Here is an 18,574-nt window from a genome sequence, read left to right as displayed (position 1 = left end):
CAGAAACAAACCATTCCAGCTACCATCAAGAACATGCTACATGATCAATATTTTCAGCCAAGACCTACAAAATATAATCAGTGTTCTTTCTATGTTTTATATGAGGGAAAACACCTGCAGGATATTATGGATTCATTAAAAAAACTACAATAGCCACCTAGGAAGTGAAGATCAACAACTGCAGATGTGTCCCTATCAGGAACCTACAACAGAACAGGCCCAAGTGCACCACTGCAAACTGTGGTTGTTGTTTTTGTAAGCTCTAGATTGAAACAATGGTTTGAAGCAATTTTGCCTTGCAGGGACCTGATTTGTGCTAGCCATGCTGCACATGTAATAAAAATCATGATAAACACCAGTAAGGGAAAGAGAGGATATCATTCCATAGAGGCAAGTAAGGACATACTTCTGAGCTGGCTCTCAATTTGAAAATCATGGTTTGCAGGGAACCAGTGTTACATCTACACTGCAGCTTTGAAAAATCTAAATGTAGCTGACCACCACTTTTATTTTCTCAAGAGAACAGAAAGTCCTTTTCAGTGGAAGTCTCAAGTCCAGTTAAAAACTATTTAGCATTACATCTGTTTAGGATCACACTTGTTTAGGGAGAATTCATTTAGCTGCTGCAGCTAGTGAGTACTTCTTCCTTAGTTCCAACCTAGCCCCAGGTTAATCATGAAGCATGTTGAAGATATACCAGAAACATCCATGTGAAGAGGCGGCAATGACTTCCGGCGATTAGTACCCAGCTTCTGACTGTAGCGATTCAAGGAACGACGCATGACTCGTGGGTTAGGCAGCTGGCCAAAGGATATGTTAAATGAAGTAGAAGCTTGTCCTGTTCCAGGACCAAGAATCTGCGGAGATACTTTTTTAAGGCTAGGGCAATTGGAAGCCCCTTTCTTCAGACTTGAATGGCTTTTCTTGCCAGTTTCTGCTAACACCTTAGTGCAACTGGCTCTCAGGTCAGTTTGGATACTACAAGTGAAACCAATACTGTCCTCAGGCTTGGCAACACATTCAGCCTCCATTTTCTCCTGGCTGTGCACATTTTCTGGAAAAGGGAGGAAATACTATACATCAAAATTGAAAGTGTGAATTAAGAGATACAGAATGGCAACACAGAGTAGTACCACATAGTTGAGTTTTAAATCTATACAGCGTTTTAACATGTGGGCATACTTATTTTGTGTAAGGTGCTGAGGCTGGCATAAGAGCATAGTGTGGCTCTACCAATTCGACTGATAGAGGTGATGAGAGAAGAGAAGGACTGCAACTATAAGCCAATCAATTTCAAAGTTTATGTTGCAGCATTATGACATATAATGTATATACACACATGTTCTAGTTCCTTTTTCTACAGCCCTGTCAAAACAGATTTCTCAATTTTTTTATTTACTGCACATATAACATAGCTTTCAGCCTAGCAGGAGCAGTCAAGACAGCTCACAAAATACAATACAAAGGCAGCCCAATCAAAGCTACATATCACATTTAAAACCAAACATTTTTTTAAAAAGTTAAATTACAGGATCAACCGCAGTAATGCCCATGTAAATCAATCTGCAGCTACATTTTGTAAAGGACCCTCTAGAATGGTGTAGTGGGCCTCCAAGGAAGTTGGGAGGTTAAAAAATAAGAACTACTAAATGGAATCCCTGCTTGCCTAATGGCGAGATGGGTTACCATTCTGATAACCTTGTCATCTCGTTCATTGCTTTTAATTCCAAATTTAAATTTAAATTTATTTATTTCCCAGTTGGAGACTCTTGCTTTTTTTGAGTTTTGGTTTGGGTGGCTAAATTTAATTAACCACCCAAACCAAAGCTCACAAAAAGCAAGTCTCCAACTGGGAAATGACAGAAAGTACTGTTTGGGAGCTGAAGCTGTACAAGTTTAAAGTGAGCAATACAGTACAAGCATCAGTACACAAGGTCGATTTTTCCCAGCTCAGAAATGTGCAGTGCAAACCTATGCATATTTACTCAAAAGAAAATCCCATTATGTTAAATGGAACCTACTCCGAGGTAAGTATGCCTAGGATCGCAGCCTTCATTGCAATCCAAGAGGGTGAGATTCTAAGTCCTACAATACACACAGATGATTCAGATGGAAAGTATTAATTTGCTGCATCACTCCCAGCTTTTTTGATCAGCAGAGGCAGAATTATGCAAGCTTATACAAAAATTTGTTTAGTTTGCATATTTTAGAGGTTTCAAAATATTAGCTTTTTCCCTTTGAACATGATTTTTTTTTTAACAACTGGAAATGAGCTGTACAAAACACAGTCCCTCCTATCTGAGGCAGCGGAGCGTCCATGCATGCATTATGTAGGCAACACAATTCTAGATGTGTAGGCAACACATTTCCTTTACCTAATGGCTCAATAACATTTTTTCCATCTTCAAAGCCAAGCTGGTTTTCTTGAGTAGAGTTCTAAACAGAAAATGAATACTTTGTGTAACACATTTATTATCATACCTTTTCCCTCCTCACAGAGGCAACGCATCATTCAGACAATGAAAATGAGAAATCTCAGTGCTTCCACACCAAGAGAGGTAAATAGATACTTTGGCTACCTAAAACCATCCTTCCTGTTCACAAGACTCTACAGACTTGGCAATGATGTAATCTTGCATAATTTATTTTCTTCGGCTGAAGATTCGGCCCATCCTTGAATGCTCAAATCCGTAACTTGCTAAATCATTTAAAGCCTAACGCTACACACATTTTACATGGAAGCAGTCCCACTAAGTTCAGTGTGTTGCATCCTATGAAGTCATCTCATTACCACAAGAACTTCCACCAGTGCAACAGGATTTCTTTTCCCATTGAGGCCCCTGCACCCTTCCCCCAAATCTGCTCTGGAGGTTTGCAATGGAGGGGAGAACCCTGAACAGATCATGGGGAGCAGAGAGAGAAAAATCACATTGCGCAGACTGAAGTCCTTGTGCTAATAGGACGACTTAGTTGGATACAACCCAACGCACAGGATTACAGCCTCAGCTTGTAAAAGAAAGAAATACAAGGATAAAGGTTTTTTTTTAAAAATAAAATGTAAGTTGCTTTTCCACTCCACAAAGGAATTCCTCAAAGTGGCTTACAAATATAAAAAGCAGACATGAAAGCAACAATGACCCACCCATTAAAACACAAATTTTCAAACTAAAAACAGTAGTAAGCAGCAAGAACGCAAAGAGCAACACTAACAATCCATAGATATGGAACATACAGCTGCCTGAAGAGTTAGGCAGCCATTGTGACAAGAAATCAGAACAGAAATGTTGTTTGCATTCCAGCAGGTTTATAAATGCATCTGTATTTTATTAAATTCCCTATGCAATCTACACTAAAACATGTGGAGCAAAAAGTAAGCATTTTAAAATAGTCTCAAACAATAGGAATCACCCACCAAAAAAAAGTAATGCTATCACTGAAGGAACCATTAACAATATCATCCTGCTACACTGTCCAGACTCAGGTATAACCTCAAATGTATTAGTGACCCAATTTCACATAATACACCTGCACCCAACCATTCAAGTAGATCTTCTGACCTTTTTTATATATAAAAAGGAAATGCACAGCTAGACCTGTGTGATGTTCCTGTATTAATGTAAATATGGTAAGTGCTGTTTGTATAGAAGATATGTGGTAAGTAGAGTGAAAGAGGAGGGGGGAGTAAATGAGCAGGAGAATGCTGGATGATTGGCTGAGTGTTTGAACGGCTGAAAGTACAAAAGGAAGAATGACAGTTGAATCTGGGTGGACGTTGGTGGACGGTGGACGTTGTGGGTTGTTTTGGTGGGTTTTTGAGAGGAGATTGTGTGGAGAGTTGGTGGATGTGAGGAGAGGGTGGAGTTCGGATTAATACTAAGACCAGTACCTCAGGAATAGATGAAACCATATGCTTAAGTGCCTTTATAAAGAAATCTTGTTATCGTTGTTCTTTAATAAATATATTTGGTTTACCAAAGGCCTGATCCTTGGCTGGGGTTTCACAGACCAGAAGGGAGGATAAGGTAAATACCAAGGCTGAAGGGAAACAAATGGTGGCAGCGGTGAAGGGGAGAATATAACACCACAAGTATTCAGAGCAAACCAGAATTATCTGCATTGATACAAAGGGAGTGGGACAGCTTAAGCACTCAGTCACAGAGGTAACCTGATAGAGAGACTCAGGCAGAGTCTCTGGGAATACTGGTTATAGGACGTGACTGGTGGTGCTGCCTAGCAGGGGGATCTGTTGAGATCTGTGCTAGAGCGGGGAGAGAAACCATAAAAAAGGACAGTCCGGACTGGTGGAGTCCCTGGTGGTGCCTAGAGACAGGCAGTAACCACGAGCAGGTAGGAACCTGACAGGGAGAGCCAGGGAAGGGCGTCACAACCTGTCATCTGCATTAAAGGTATCTTTCACCCCACAGCAATCCCCTTACAGCAACCCCCCTTTCCACAACAATGAATATGGGCAAGGTGCTGTTTTTTCTTCACAACTCTCTTATTAATAACTCACACACATTGGTCTTATACTACTACAATAAATAGGATTGCCATCATTTTTTCTTGAAAACAGCTTTATGTCTAATGGTTGCATGACTCACAGAAATTGGACAGGCGCAGTAGCCTCAAAAATGCAGCACTTGTTGAGTTTCTAAATTTCATGGAACAATGAAAGGCACAGAGATAATCAGGAAAAAGGTAGGAACCCTAAGTATGGATTACTTGAAATTCAAATTGCAATTTATTATGCAACATTAAGTTCTATATACTTTAAAGCTTGTAGCAAACACTCTTGTTACCTGTTGGGCAAGGTCCTTTGAAAGAGTATCTTCTGTACTGGAAAACAAACAACAAAAAACAACAAACATTACATCTTGGACTTGACCTAACATCCCATGCACTGTACCTTTCTCTCCTTCCATAACCAGGACCAGCCCACCCTTCATATCTATGTTTATTTTATTTACAAATACATAAGCCACTTAATATTTAGAAAAAATCAAAAGCAGTATATAAAATTAATAAAACATACAAAATATATAAGCCACACAAAGTACAATTCCAAAATCTGCTTTGACCAAAAGAAGTGAAGTATAGGCTGACATTGCTCCTTGAAACAGATTGCATAAACAAAAATATCTTCAGCACACACCAGAAACTGAAGATGATGAGCACAAACCTAATATCAAAAGGAAGTATATTCCACATAGTGAGTACCACCACACTAAATCCCCTACCCTGAACAACCGCAGAATGGACCTCAGAATTGTGTTATCACTGTCCACATCTGTACACTTTCAAATATATAGTACTCCAGTTGCCTCTTAAAAGCTCGCTCATCACAGACAGCTTTCTAGTCCCAACGAAGAGTCAGCTTGACTTTACTGAAAATTATATTCTCAGTCACACCAACTCAATCAATGTGGCATGCTTCCAGAAAGCCATTCAACCCATTCTAAGTTCCTGCTCTGGTACATCGAGCAGGTCAAATGTGTAATACTCAGCATGGATTGGCTTCCAGCACGCTATCACAATCAGAAATAAACAATCCCGTGCCTGCTAAAACCCAATCCATGCTATCTAGCTAGGCACATATCAAAAGCAGTCACACTATCACCTCAGTATGCACTGCCAAGGCTAGAACTCGGCACGAGGTGAGTGATTTTCAGACATAACTTGCACTCTCAGAAATTATTATTATTGTTTGTGTATCCCCCTTCTTCCTGAAGGAGGTCAGGGTGATGCAAAACTAAATTAAAACAGTATAGCACAACAGCACAATACTAAAGGCAGGTTTATCTGCCAAAAACACAGGTGAACACAGTTGGTGTCTGAAAGTTAACAGAAACAACTACATTTTCTCAAGGAGGGAGTTCCACAGTTGGGCATTGCTACAGAGAAAGCAGTGTCTTGAGTCATTATCCCATGGGCTATGCCAGTCAGTGGAATCATGAGCAGGCCTCCCTGCCAATCTCAAAACACAGGCTGGTAAATATTGGGGGAAGTGCTTCTTCAAGTACTTGTGTCTTGAGCTGTTTAGGGCTTTGCATGCCACTACCTTAAATTGGGCTTGGTAGCTCCCAAGCAGTCAGTGCCATGCTTTAAGGATCGGTAACATATGATCCCATCTAGCTGCTACATTTAATAACCTGGCAGCTCCATTCTGCACAGCTGCAATTCCAGACCATCTTCAAGGGTAGCCCCATATACAGTGCACTGCAGCAATACAATCATGAGGCAACTAGAGCATGGATTACTGAAGCAAGGCTTAGGAACAACTGCAGGTGGCAAACCAGCCAGAATCCTACATGAGCATTCCACACTACTGAGGCCATCTGTGTCTCCATGACAGCTTCATGTCTAGAAGCAACCCCAAGCACCCATTCGTTCAAAGGGAATGTAAACCCTCCATCCAAGACAGGATTGAGCGTCAGCGTACTGGGCCTCATCCAGTCCCATCACTGTCTCCAGGCACTGGTCCAGCACCTCCACAGCATCTCTTGATTCAGATGGAATGGAGAGAGAGACCTGAGTATCATCCACATTTTAATAACACTGCATCCCAGATTGCCTGGCTGAGACCAATTAAAGCTGTAACATAAAGGAATCGTACTTTAGATTCACGTTTTCCAAGTAAGGCAACTTCAAAGCACTCTAAGCCGCTTCCACATAAGAATGGTCACTTATTCCCATTTCTCAGACTGCAGTACTGAGATAAAAGGATACCCTACTGAATGCTAAACAGCGAAACTATGGCAAAAGAAGGACCTGGGTCCAGCTCTTCCAAATGCACATCCAAGCCTCCAGCCATTGCACCACACTGGCTCTCTCTAATGTCACTCAGGGTAGCTCTATACATTACAAATTCTGCAGGAAACACCAGTGATATGCCAGTGTTTCCAACAGCAAACGTGTAGATCCCACAAACAAGTGCACATAAGCATTTAAGTACATCCATCTGGACAAGTTTCCCAGATGCATATACATTTTTGTGAGACTTCCACACATTACATATTTGTGTAACACCTGCATTTCCTGCAGCAATATTTATTTCTTTATTAAAATTACACCATGCATTCTCCCTCCACAGAGGAGTCCCTCAAACCAACTTACAAACCTAAGGAAACATAAAAAGAACAGTGATCCCACAATTAAAACAAATCAAATTTAAAAGAGCAGCAAAAAGCAAGAACAGAAAAAGCAGCACTCAGTCAATACACAAAGCTGCAAGAGAATCAAAAGCTTGTTTAATGTAGAATGTTTTCCATTTGTGGAAGAATATAAATAAAGAGGGAGATAACCTAACTCCAGGGAGTTCCAACTGTAATGTATAGATGTGCTGTCAGGATGCAGATTCAAGACAGGACTCTTGAGTTATGTAGTGGGAAAAAGTCAAGCCTTATTTAAATTTGCTATTGTGCCCATTATGGAAATAAACCAATGAAACATTTCTTAGCATAGAGATGTCAGTAATAGAGAAAGTCTAACTCGCTAAATTTTTGCCAGTAACAAAGCTATTAAAGCTATGGGTCCATACAAACGTCATAACTCTAAACTCATTCATTAAGGCTGCTCTCTTGGTATATCTTAAGAAAATGGAGAGGGGGGAGAGAGAGAGAGAGACAGAAAGAGGAGGGGGGAAAGAGAAAATATGTTCAACTTCAGCCAGGGCAATAATACAAGGTAATGCCAGCCAGAAGGAAAAGCAATTAGGGGAACAATCAAAAGACTCCCAGGCACAATACAACTTCTTTGATAGTAGCCTCGAGCCTTTTCAAACTAAACCGCAGTGATACCCATTCCTAAATTGTTGACTTTTTTTAAAAAATCACATATATAAGTTTTTCTTTTTTAGGATGACCAGATATAGAAAAGCAAAGAGTTCGTATATTTTAACTGTTGCATAAAAGAGAAAATTTGCCACCCATGCCAAAATATCTCCTTCACATCTAGTAAAGATAAAGGAATTCCATCTTCCTTTACTCTCTGCTTCCATTTTAAACAGGAAAAGCACATAAAAAAGAAGTGCTGGCACCTTAGGTGGTAAGCAGGCAGAACCTATTTGAGGTTCTGTAAAGGAATTCGCTCCCACAGCAGGCAGCAATAGCTACAGACTTGGATAGCTTTAAAAGAGGATTAGCCAAAATCATGGAGGATAAGGCTATGAACGGCTTCTAGCCCTGACGGCTGTGCTCTGCCTCCATAGTTGGAGGCAGTATGCTTCCAAATACCAGCTGCTGGAAACCGCAGGAGGAACAGAGTGCGCTCAGATCCTGCTTGCAGGCTTCCCATAACGGGCATCTGGTTGGCCACTGAGAGAACAGGATGTTGCACTAGATGGGCCCTTGGCCTGATCCAGCAGGAAGGCTCTTCTTATGTGGGCCCAGACCCAACTATTGAACGTACTTGCTTTCAGATGGTTGGCCTCTGGGGAGCCACAATCTAAGGCGGATCAATACGCAACAAAAAATGAAAAAAAAAAGCAATGGCTACTAGCCGTGATGGCTGTGCTCTACCACCCTAGTCAGAGGCAGCATGCTTCTGAAAACCAGTTGCCGGAAGCCTCAGGAGGAGAGAGTGTTCTTCCACTCGGGTCCTGCTTGCAGGCTTCCCCCAGGCACCTGGTTGGCCACTGTGAGAACAGGATGCTGGAGTAGATGGGCCACTGGCCTGATCCAGCAGGCTCTTCTTATGTTCTTAGGAGAGAAGCTCTTAGAGGCCGCAACGTAACTTCGTGACATCTCCCTTAATTAGATAAGAATTAACTCCGTCAAACGGTAACGTCACCCTTTTACGAGTAAGTCCTTTAAAAGACTGAGAAGCAGCAAGTAATACGAGCTCTCAAATTAAGATGGGGAGCCCCTTCCAGTCACCTGCCACGACGCTTCTCCGACGCTTCCATTTTGCCGCTGCCACAAATCCACGGCCACCGCCTGAATCAAATCAGCCCGCCACCGCGCATGCGAGTTAGCATCCCGCCCGCTCTTGGCCCAATAGCCTTCTGGGTATCTAGTTTGTTTCTTTGTTGCACCAGCGCATGCGTATTCTTCCTATTTCTAGCGTGGCTGGTAGCCATAGAGATAGAAAGATGTGTGGTTTTTTTGTAATGGTTATCACCAAGGGCTCGACATACCCATGTACCAAAAAGGTAAGGGGGTTCAAAATACGCATAGCTGTCACGTCCGTCGTTCGGGACTGGAATAAAATATAGAAAAAGGAGGGGCACTGCGGAAGTTACCCCCAAAGCTCCCCTGGAGCCCCGTAACTTAGCATTGGTTCTCTTGCATAGCCATTTGGAAAGCGGACCCTTCGCTTTAGTTTCCACAGTTAAAGTACTTCTTGGCAACGAAAATGTCGCTGTCACGATATACTTTAGTCTGAAAGATGTCACAAGACTACATGTATGCCACAGTGCCACTAGACTTTTATTTTGTGTGTTATAATAGGGGAATACGACGTAACCCATTCATACTTAACTGAGGCTATAACCCCTAGCCAGGCCAATCTCCAATCACAGCGAGAGAAAATGGGATCACGCGGGGGGGGGAGCCTGTAGCCCTCCAGATATTGTTAGACTCCAACTCCCATCAGCCCTAGCAGCACGGGTAAAGGCAGGCATGATGGGAGTTGGAGTCCAATAACCTCTAGAGAGGTACAGTTTCCTAAGCCTGCTATAGAAGTAGCGAAATGTAGAGTCGCACAGTAAGGAACTTTCTGAATCCTGTAAATTAGGGGTGAGGAACTGGATCTAGCCAGATCGTTATCTCCCCATGTCAATCACCTGACATCACAGTGACTTCAGGGGATCTTTTTTGCCAGAAGCGGCTTGTAAAGTGCTCCGCTAGGTAACATTGCAAAGCGAAAATAAAGAGCTCTCCATAGAAAAAAGTGGAGGACTCCACCATTTCAATACAGTTGTTATATACGTTCTCCTTCCTTCCCGTCCCGTCCCCGAAACAAAACGTAGTAGCAAGTGCAGGAATTGTTGAAGGTTAAGGGAGTGGTTTTGAAGTCCTGTAATGTAGTCCAATACTGCAGGGTAGAGGTAGGCTAAGGTTAGTTTGGATTTCTAGCCAAAAACTGCCCCCCAAACACGCCTCAGGCGGATTTACTTAACCCTCCCCACTTTCCTCCCAGCTTAAATGCAGCTTTCGATTGCATGCAAAAAAAAACTTGTGCTCAGTTGATTTGCAATCCTAAACTACCTTTAAAAAAAACATTTTCCACTCAGAATTCGGCGATTCATAAAGAGCATGAGCCTTCCCAACCCCTTTCATTTTGAGGGTATTGAAATATACAGGTACCCAATCATGGCTATGCTCAAATCCTGAATTTCTCCATTGATCTATCAGCACACATCAGTTCATTCTACCCCAGGGAAGAGTGGGGAAAGATCGTCCTTCTAGTTTAACTATTCAGCATGGGCATAAAGTGATGGGCATAAAGTGGGCATATATACAATAGGCATAAAGTGATGTCGCTCTATCCCCTATGACGAAAACCCTATTTGTAAGTGAGAGCATTAGAACTAAATTCATTTTGCACCGAAAGTATATATAAGCACTACACCAGTTTCATTAATACACATATTTAGAAAAATTATCTCTCTGCTTTCCTCGACACCACAAAAGGTCCTTCTCATTCCTTTCATTCCCCCTGGTTTAAGAATCCGGGTGCCAAAAGTCACATCCGCCACATAGTCTCAGAGACGCCTGGAAAGTGTTGCTGTTTGGGAGGCATAAGATCTACAGAGAGTTCAAGATTCCCAGATTTTGTCACCATCTCACAGCAAGCACAATGGAAAATAAAAGCAATTCACAACATATGGCAAACTGAAGGGACTGTGTGAATGGAATATGCCGGAATGACCCCTTTATAAATAACAAAAAATAGTGGAATGTCTTAGAGACATTGGAAAACTGTATTTTAGATCTGAAACCATTCCAGTATTACATGAGACCCAGAATCCATCTGGAATAGAATTACTCAGAATGCCGATTTCCAAGCTATCCAAACCAACCAAATTCACTAGTCACACTTATGACTGGTTGGGACTGATGCACTAACTAAACCACAAAATGTCCACAGAAACTACTTTTCAATATTTGTATTGGGACATAAATGGTATTTGGGAGAAATGGAAACAAACTTTGGCTCATTTTCCTGGACTATAGTTTTTCAAATGGATAGCAGAATGTAGATTCTGTTGAAGTTTGGGGGCTTCTTGCATCAATCCCATCTAGTCCTACATGATGTCTCGTTGGGAGGGTTTGCTAAAAATTTGGGATTGTAGCCATAAATGCAGAGCACTTTATTTCCCAGAATAAGTACTCAAGAGTGGATTCTGTTGAGGTATTGTATCATTCCTATTTGATCCAAGGTGAGTATGGTTCATTGGATAGATTGTAAATTGGCATTCCTGGTCATTTTCCTAGAATACAAATTTTACACAGAACATGGTTTCTGGAGGTGTTTTGTGGCTTATTGCATCACTCCCCTCTGGTCCAATTTGACTTCTGAAGTAGGTTCATTTAGATAACTTGAACGTTAGCCTTCTGGACCTTTTTTTGGTGGACAGTATTAATTTCCTGGAACATGGCTTATGTGAAAGTTTTGTGGCTTCAGGCCAGGTGCCAGTGGGTGGCCAGGTTGGGTACTGGCTGAGGGCCCCTGGCACTGTGAGGGGCCTCTGCTGCTGAGGCTGGACGGGAGTAACTCCCACTCCACAATCTGAGCTACCATCGGGTCACAGAGCACCACGTGACCCAATGCTGGTGCAAATTGCGGAGCAGGAACCACTCTCCCAGGCAACACCCCCACTGCCACCAGTGAGGACTGGTCACACAACTTCCGGTGGTGCTGCAGTGCAACTTCAGTGCGCTGTGTGCACATGCCTGCTATCAACCAAATTGGCTGCAGGGGGCATCAACACATATCCCTACCATTTAGGGCGATGGCAGGAGTGTGCTTGCGGCATGCTAATCTGCTGACACAGCCAGGCCTTTTTAAGCACCTTGTAGTGCCACTGCACTGCCATCACTTTTGAGGACCCCTGCAGTCTGTTGCCCAAGGGCCCGCTGCAGTCTGGTGCCAGCCCTGTGTGGCTTAGTGCATCAATCCAATCTAGTCACGTGCAACTGCTGAATTTGGTTGGTGCTCAGAAGTTGATGGTCCAGGCCATTTTTCTGGAATACCATTTATTTATTAGGAGGAAGGGGTATCAGAACATAGACTGCAGAAATATTGATTTACTGCATAAATGCCACTCTGGGCTCCTTTGGGAGGGAGGGAAATTAATAATAAATAACAACAACAACAATCCTTCTCTAGTAAAGTGTAACCAATATATTTATATATTTGGTTAGTTTTAATAGCTCAGAACGTGCGATGCCATTCTCCTCTGTTCCAGATGGCGTCTGGGTGTGAAGAGATTAATAAAATTATAATATTGGAATACTTTCAGTTCTAAAATATTGTTCTCAGTGTCATGAACTTGCAATTTTGTTAACCTGGTTTTCTTGTAACATGGCTCAGATACAGGGAATTTTGGGAGTTACATCTTGGAAGGAGATGGGCCTCTGTAGGAAAATTTTAAGTTTTGTTTCCAGCTGCAAGTAGTTGGAAGGCCTGAACAGAAACACCTGTTTATCTCTGCTAATCTGCTGGGAGCCTGGTACTCAAGGCCATATGGGCCTGAGAAGGTTGAGATCAGAGAGGGGAGGGGAGCCTGCAAGGCACGAAAAAGTGAAGAAGCTTTGGGAATATGATTGCATCAGAAAGCCCCCTGATTGGCTGATCCATCTTTAACCATTGCTGGGGGTTTTCCCTCAAGTATAGGGGATGAGACCCATAGCTTTTGTTCCCCTGTTTGTTCCCTGGATTCCATCTGGAAGGGTGGTTGTCCATGTGGGGTTCCACTGCTTCTTACTATCCTGATGTTCTCTCTCTGAGGAGAGATGAGAGTTACCAACAACTACCTCTTCAATAAGTAGAACAGGCTAGTTAGTTTATTATTTTCTGTTGTGTTTTGAACTCTCTTGTGTTATACCTAAACCCCTGGTTGGGTGTGGTTTTGAGGAATTGTTTTGCTGCTATTAAATGTGCACTTATATTTTTAATAAAGCTACTTCTTAATATCCTTGTGTATTCATTGAGTGAGATCAATTTGGTTCTGAATTAGGGTTGCCAGGTTCCTGGTCTGAGACTGGTCCTGTATCTTTAGAAGAGAAAGTCAGCCAAGTGCAGGTGTTCTTGAAACCCTGTAATGAGAAAAACCACAAGGTGGAATTCTCCCTTCCCCCTGCACGACTTTTAAAGATACAGAGGACCTCTTGGTTGCCAGGCCCGGCCTCCAAGGGATCTTCTGTATCTTTAAAAGTTGTGCAGGGGGAAGAATTCCATCTTGTGGTTTTTCTCATTACAGGGTTGCAAGAACACCTGCACTTGGCTGTCTTCTCTTCTCCTAAAGATATAGGATCAGTCTCACTCCAGGAACCTGGCAACCCTATTCAGCACCTTGACCACTGACCATAACTACCAGAAAGGAGCGTATTTTGGCTTTACCAGAGGCTTCTGGACAAGGAGTGCTTGTTTGGCTCTTGTCTTTAGGAATCCTTGGTTTACCTATATCTGGGCTCTGGGTTTCCTCTAACTTAGAGTGGAACCAGTTGAAGGGGTGGTGGCAGCCTATCTTCTACCTTCAGGGTTGGTGTTAATTTGCACAGCCTTGGCAAGGAGGGTATTGGGTTCCAGATCAATTGCCCAGGGTGGGGAATTGGGTCTGAAGCATGCACCCTTGACAGCCTACGGGGGCCAAGGGCATGACACTCAGCTGTCTCTGTAAATATAAGTGATGCCCCAAACCATGTTATAGGGTCCATTCTGGCTTTTACACCATCCAAAAGTGACTTATTTTCTTTTTAATTTTTATTTTCAAATAAACATTGAAAACAAAGTCACTTTCAACAAACTAAGAACCCCTCCTTGAAAGAAATATGGCAGTTTTCAAGTATATCAGATCAAACGGCCTACCCTAATGTTTGATTTTGAAATAATTTTGTAACTGCAAAATGAGCTATGCCATTTATTCCCAGCTGTTCTCAGGTATTTTTTAATGAATCATCAATGTGTTATATTTTGAAGGATACATTAAGAGAGCTCTTCATAACAAGAAACTAAAGACAACTAAAGGGAAGAAATAGGAATCTTAGGAGCTTAATTCATAAGAATCAGGCTCAGGAAACAATGATTCCCCTCTTTATTCAGTTTCTATTTATGCAGCAAAGTCACATATATAGACATAGACATGATACCTGATCATCAGACTGGCATGGATGTCTAGATGCAATGGTACTGGGGTCATTTGAAAGCTGTGTAGTTGCAACCCATTCAATGGATGAAAGGACCCCTGTTGTGAGTCTGTGCAAGACTGAGACTATATCTGTTAATCCAAGGATATAACCATCATCTGTATTACAAACATCACGAACCAAGCAGAAATCAAGATGCACAAAATCAATGGTACCTGTAGAGCAAAGACGTTTCAACAAGACTAAAATGCATGCTGTCTGCCACTCTCAATTTTCAAGATAATGAGAGGAGAACAAGATTCTAATTGAGCACACAGACAAAACACAAAAAAGGCCCATCTCGGAAATAAAACCTCTATTAGAATTGAAGGACCAGCCCAGTCAATTGGATACTTTTCCAGTTCTGTGCCTCTTGGAGGAAAACACTTCAAGCCTTCCCTATGTTAAACAACTTTGATGTGCATTAAAAAAAAGTAGAAATTGTTCCAGATTAAAACACAAAGTAACATGGTAGGCCAGATTCTAGACTTTGAGGCTACAGAATTTGCACCATGTGCTGGGCCAGTAAAACAGTGGGAATTCTGCTAATTTATCACCTACCCCACTGCCCAGTCTCCTTCCCTGAGTTGACAGGGTTGTCACAGACATGGTGTGGAGGATTCCCAAGTTGTTGGGTCTGTGGGATGTCAACATTCATGCCAAGGCCACTTTATCTGTGATGGCTCAGGTCACAGCTGCCCTGACAACCATGAGGCTGTGCCTGTGCCAACATGTCAACAGCCAGCACACATGGCAGGACACACCTTAGACTTGGTTTCCTTGACTGGTCAGAGAGAGGGTAATTTGAACATTGGGGAATTTTCATTGGTTCCTTTGTCATGGTCAGATCACCTCATGTTGAGATTTAGACTAATGGCAACTTTTCGTTTCTACAAGTGTTGGTGAACTGTTAAAATGGATTACCCCAGAGGCTAATTAATCCAGATGATTTCCAAAGGGCTCTAGGAGCTTTTCCATCTGATATGGTTGGCACCTCTGTCATAACCCCATGGTTGATCTGTGGGATGCAGAAATGGCTCAAGTGGCTGACATGATTGCTCCTGAGCAACTTTTTCCTGCTTAGCAAAACTCATCAAGTTCCATGGTATACTCTGGAACGGAGAGCTATGAATTAAGCAGGAAGATGGCTTCAGGTCAGGTGGAGAAAAACTCCTGATGAATGCAACCGAACCCTAGTGTGTGCTTGTTTTTGCCCCAGCTTCTTCTCCTGCTTAGCAGAGCTCAGCACACCCCATAGTATACCCCCGTGTTAAGAACCATGAAACAGGCTGAGACAAAGGCACAGAAAAACTCTACAACCAAACACTACTCCCTACCTTAGTGCCAGTAAAGGCAGAAAAGAGCTTCATCTCTGTCTCTACTGCATCCTCTTTATACCATCCAGCAACATTTTTCCGTGTGTTTCAGGCTGTACTACATGCTGGTCCAAATAAGGCTGTGGAACGTTTGGAGGCCTGCTATGTTTTATAGACATTTCAATGATAAAATTGTCTGCAATCGCCAGGACTTGGACTCCATCGTCAGAGCAGATGAATCTGGAGAGGTGCCCGGAGCTCTTTCTGGTTTAGTATCATTGGATGGGTTTTCATTGGTATGGTTCAAGGATGTCGACAGAGTGCTTCATTAGGTTCATGCAACCACTTGTGTATTGGATCCTTTCCCCCTCATGGATTATTAAAACTGGCAGGGAGGAAACAGCTGGCTGGGTTAAGGAGGAAACTGTCTCATTACAAGACAGGTAGCAGTAACAGTACTCCTAAAAAAGCCTACCCTGGATGCTGAAGATCTTAACTATAGGCCAGTGGGAAATATCCACTTCCTGGGCAAGGTCATTGAGCCGGTGGTTACTGACCAGATCCAGGCTCTGTTGAAGGAAACTCATCTTCTGGAACAGTTTCAGTCAGGGTTCAGGCCTTGTTTTGGCACAGGGACTGTCTTGGTCATCTTGTATGATCTATGTTGGGAGAGAGACAGGGGAAGCTTGACCCTGCTGGTTCTCCTTAATCTGTTAGCAGCATTAGATACTATTGAGTATGGTATCCTTCTGGAACAACAGTCTGTTGGGGGGCACTACTTTGCAGTGATTCTGTTCCAATTTGGATTACCAGATATTACTCAATCCCATGGACTCTCCAATTTGGAGCTCCAAAGTGGTCAGTCTTGTCCCCCCATGCTGTTAAATATCTATGTGAAGCCACTGAGAGAGGTCATCCAGAGATTTGGTGTCATCAGTATGTGGAAGATGCAGTGTTCTACTTCTGCTTTTCATCTTCCACAGGTGAGGTGGTGAACATGCTGAAACAGTGCCTGCCTAAGGTAATAGACTGGATGAGGGTCAGCAAACTGAAACTCAATCTGGACAAGACAGAGATGCTGTTAACATGTGGTTCTTCTGGCCAGATGAGTGGTGTTCAACCAGTTCTTGATGGAGTCACACTTCCCCTAAAGACACACATTCATAGCTTGGGAGTTCTCCTAGATCCAATACTTTCACTGGATACATAGGAGGCCCCAATGATTCAGAATGTCTACCACAAGCTTTGCATGGTGCCCTAGTTATCCCCTATCTGGATACGGATAACTTGGCTTCAGTAATCTATTCTCTACCAGCCTCTGGTTAGATTACTGCAATGTGCTATACATGGAGCTGTCTTTTAAGACAGTTCAGAAACTGCATCTAGTGCAGAATGCAGGAGCCAGATTGATAAGAGGAACCAAACAGTATGATTGTATTACACTGGTTCTGGCCGATTTGCACTGGATCCCCACATATTTCCAAACCTAATTCAAGTGCTGATTTTAACTTAGAATAATTTGTATGGCTTGGACTCTAATATATGTCAGAGTGCTTCTACTGACAGGAGCCTACCTAGATCCCTGAGGGCATCAGATGGGACCCTCCAATTGCCCTCTCTGAGGGATACTGAGAGGGCAGCAACAAAGGAGAGGGCCTTTTTTGCAGTGGTGGTGTGCCCGTCTATGGAACACTATCCCCAGTGAGGCCAACCTGGCACCAACATTAACAACTTTTCAGTGCCAGGGTAAGACCTTTCTCTAGGTCCAGGCATTTGATAGAACATGATGGTTTGTAAGTTAGCTTTGTAAGCTAATTTTCTGTTGGGCATTGTTGGCCAGCTGCCATGCTGAGATATTATAGATAGCTGTGGAATGAATGCTTTAATATTATATAGTTCCTGTTCTGTAAGTTGTCGTGAGACTATCTTAGTATACGATGCCTAAGAAATACAATAAACAGTAACAATAAATTAACCATAAATGAAGGCAGAACAATTTGTTTCCACTAGCCAAAGGCATATGCTTCTTCTAAGACTGATTGGACAGCTCTGGGCAAAAACTGATGAACATGAAGAGAAAGTTTACAGTCCACATTTGGATTATCATATTTCAGTATATTTAGAGATGTGAACAAGCCTTTGACCTGCCAACACAACACAACCCTAGCTTGTTCTACAGTTGGTAACCATAGTTTCTCAGTTTATACAAAACAGGAAATTATGGTTAGAGACTTCCTGGTTTAATGGCAGCTGGCACAGAGGGGGGACTGAAAGAGCTGTGTGCCTGGCAAGAAGCTCATTTATGTCCCAAGATAATCTGAACACGGCCAGGGTGGGTGCTTCACCCACAGGTTCCTTCTGGCTTCCAAACGCCAGCAACTGTATGGCAACTCCCCCCAAGCTGCACGTTCCTTTAGGCAGACTGACTTAATTTTTTAAAAATCACAAAGTTGTTATCCATTTATATGTGCATTCATCACCTTAATAAGCACCTCTAAAATAATTTTAAGTGCAAAGAGAAGGATTTTTAGTAGTATCATGCGTGACAGCTGATCAGCACCATCCACAGACAGTTTTTGCTGCAAACTTTCAGAACCATTTTTTTTCAAGAGCTCAGCTCCAAAAAGAAAGAGGTTGTTGTTGTTGTTGTTATGTGCCTTCATGGACCAAATTCAGTAAAGCAGTAAGTATCTGGTGCTTCCACATCAGATCAACTGCTCTACAAATATTGAACCTGTCTTCACCCACGTGTCATTAACAAAGGAACAAGGGTGCATTTTGTATGTTCAGTCACCTTGGTAGGGAACTGCATTTGATTAAAGAATAAAACATTTCCTTCTTTTCTGCACCCACCTGCCAGGAAGCTGTTGGCTGACAAACATGGAGGAAGGCTTCAAAAGAGGCAGAAAG

At 42.5% G+C, this 18,574-nt stretch overlaps 1 protein-coding gene across 1 annotated transcript in view; it reads right to left on the bottom strand.

The window, feature by feature from the left end:
• DSN1 (DSN1 component of MIS12 kinetochore complex) overlaps window positions 1-9,005 on the bottom strand; it is a 46,320-nt gene extending 37,315 nt beyond the window's left edge. Inside the window, exons 1-4 of the mRNA XM_061614479.1 lie at window positions 8,874-9,005; window positions 4,800-4,836; window positions 2,376-2,436; window positions 698-1,054 (exon numbers count right to left, since the gene is read on the bottom strand). Coding sequence (XP_061470463.1) covers window positions 698-1,054; window positions 2,376-2,436; window positions 4,800-4,836; window positions 8,874-8,902 — 484 coding nt within the window. The 5' untranslated portion in view covers window positions 8,903-9,005. The remainder of the gene's footprint in view (window positions 1-697; window positions 1,055-2,375; window positions 2,437-4,799; window positions 4,837-8,873) is intronic.
• Between the last annotated feature and the right edge of the window lie 9,569 nt (window positions 9,006-18,574).

The sequence above is a fragment of the Rhineura floridana genome, chromosome 3, assembly GCF_030035675.1.
Source record: "Rhineura floridana isolate rRhiFlo1 chromosome 3, rRhiFlo1.hap2, whole genome shotgun sequence".
NCBI classification, from domain to species: domain Eukaryota; kingdom Metazoa; phylum Chordata; class Lepidosauria; order Squamata; family Rhineuridae; genus Rhineura; species Rhineura floridana.
This window is presented reverse-complemented; position numbering and strand designations above follow the sequence as displayed.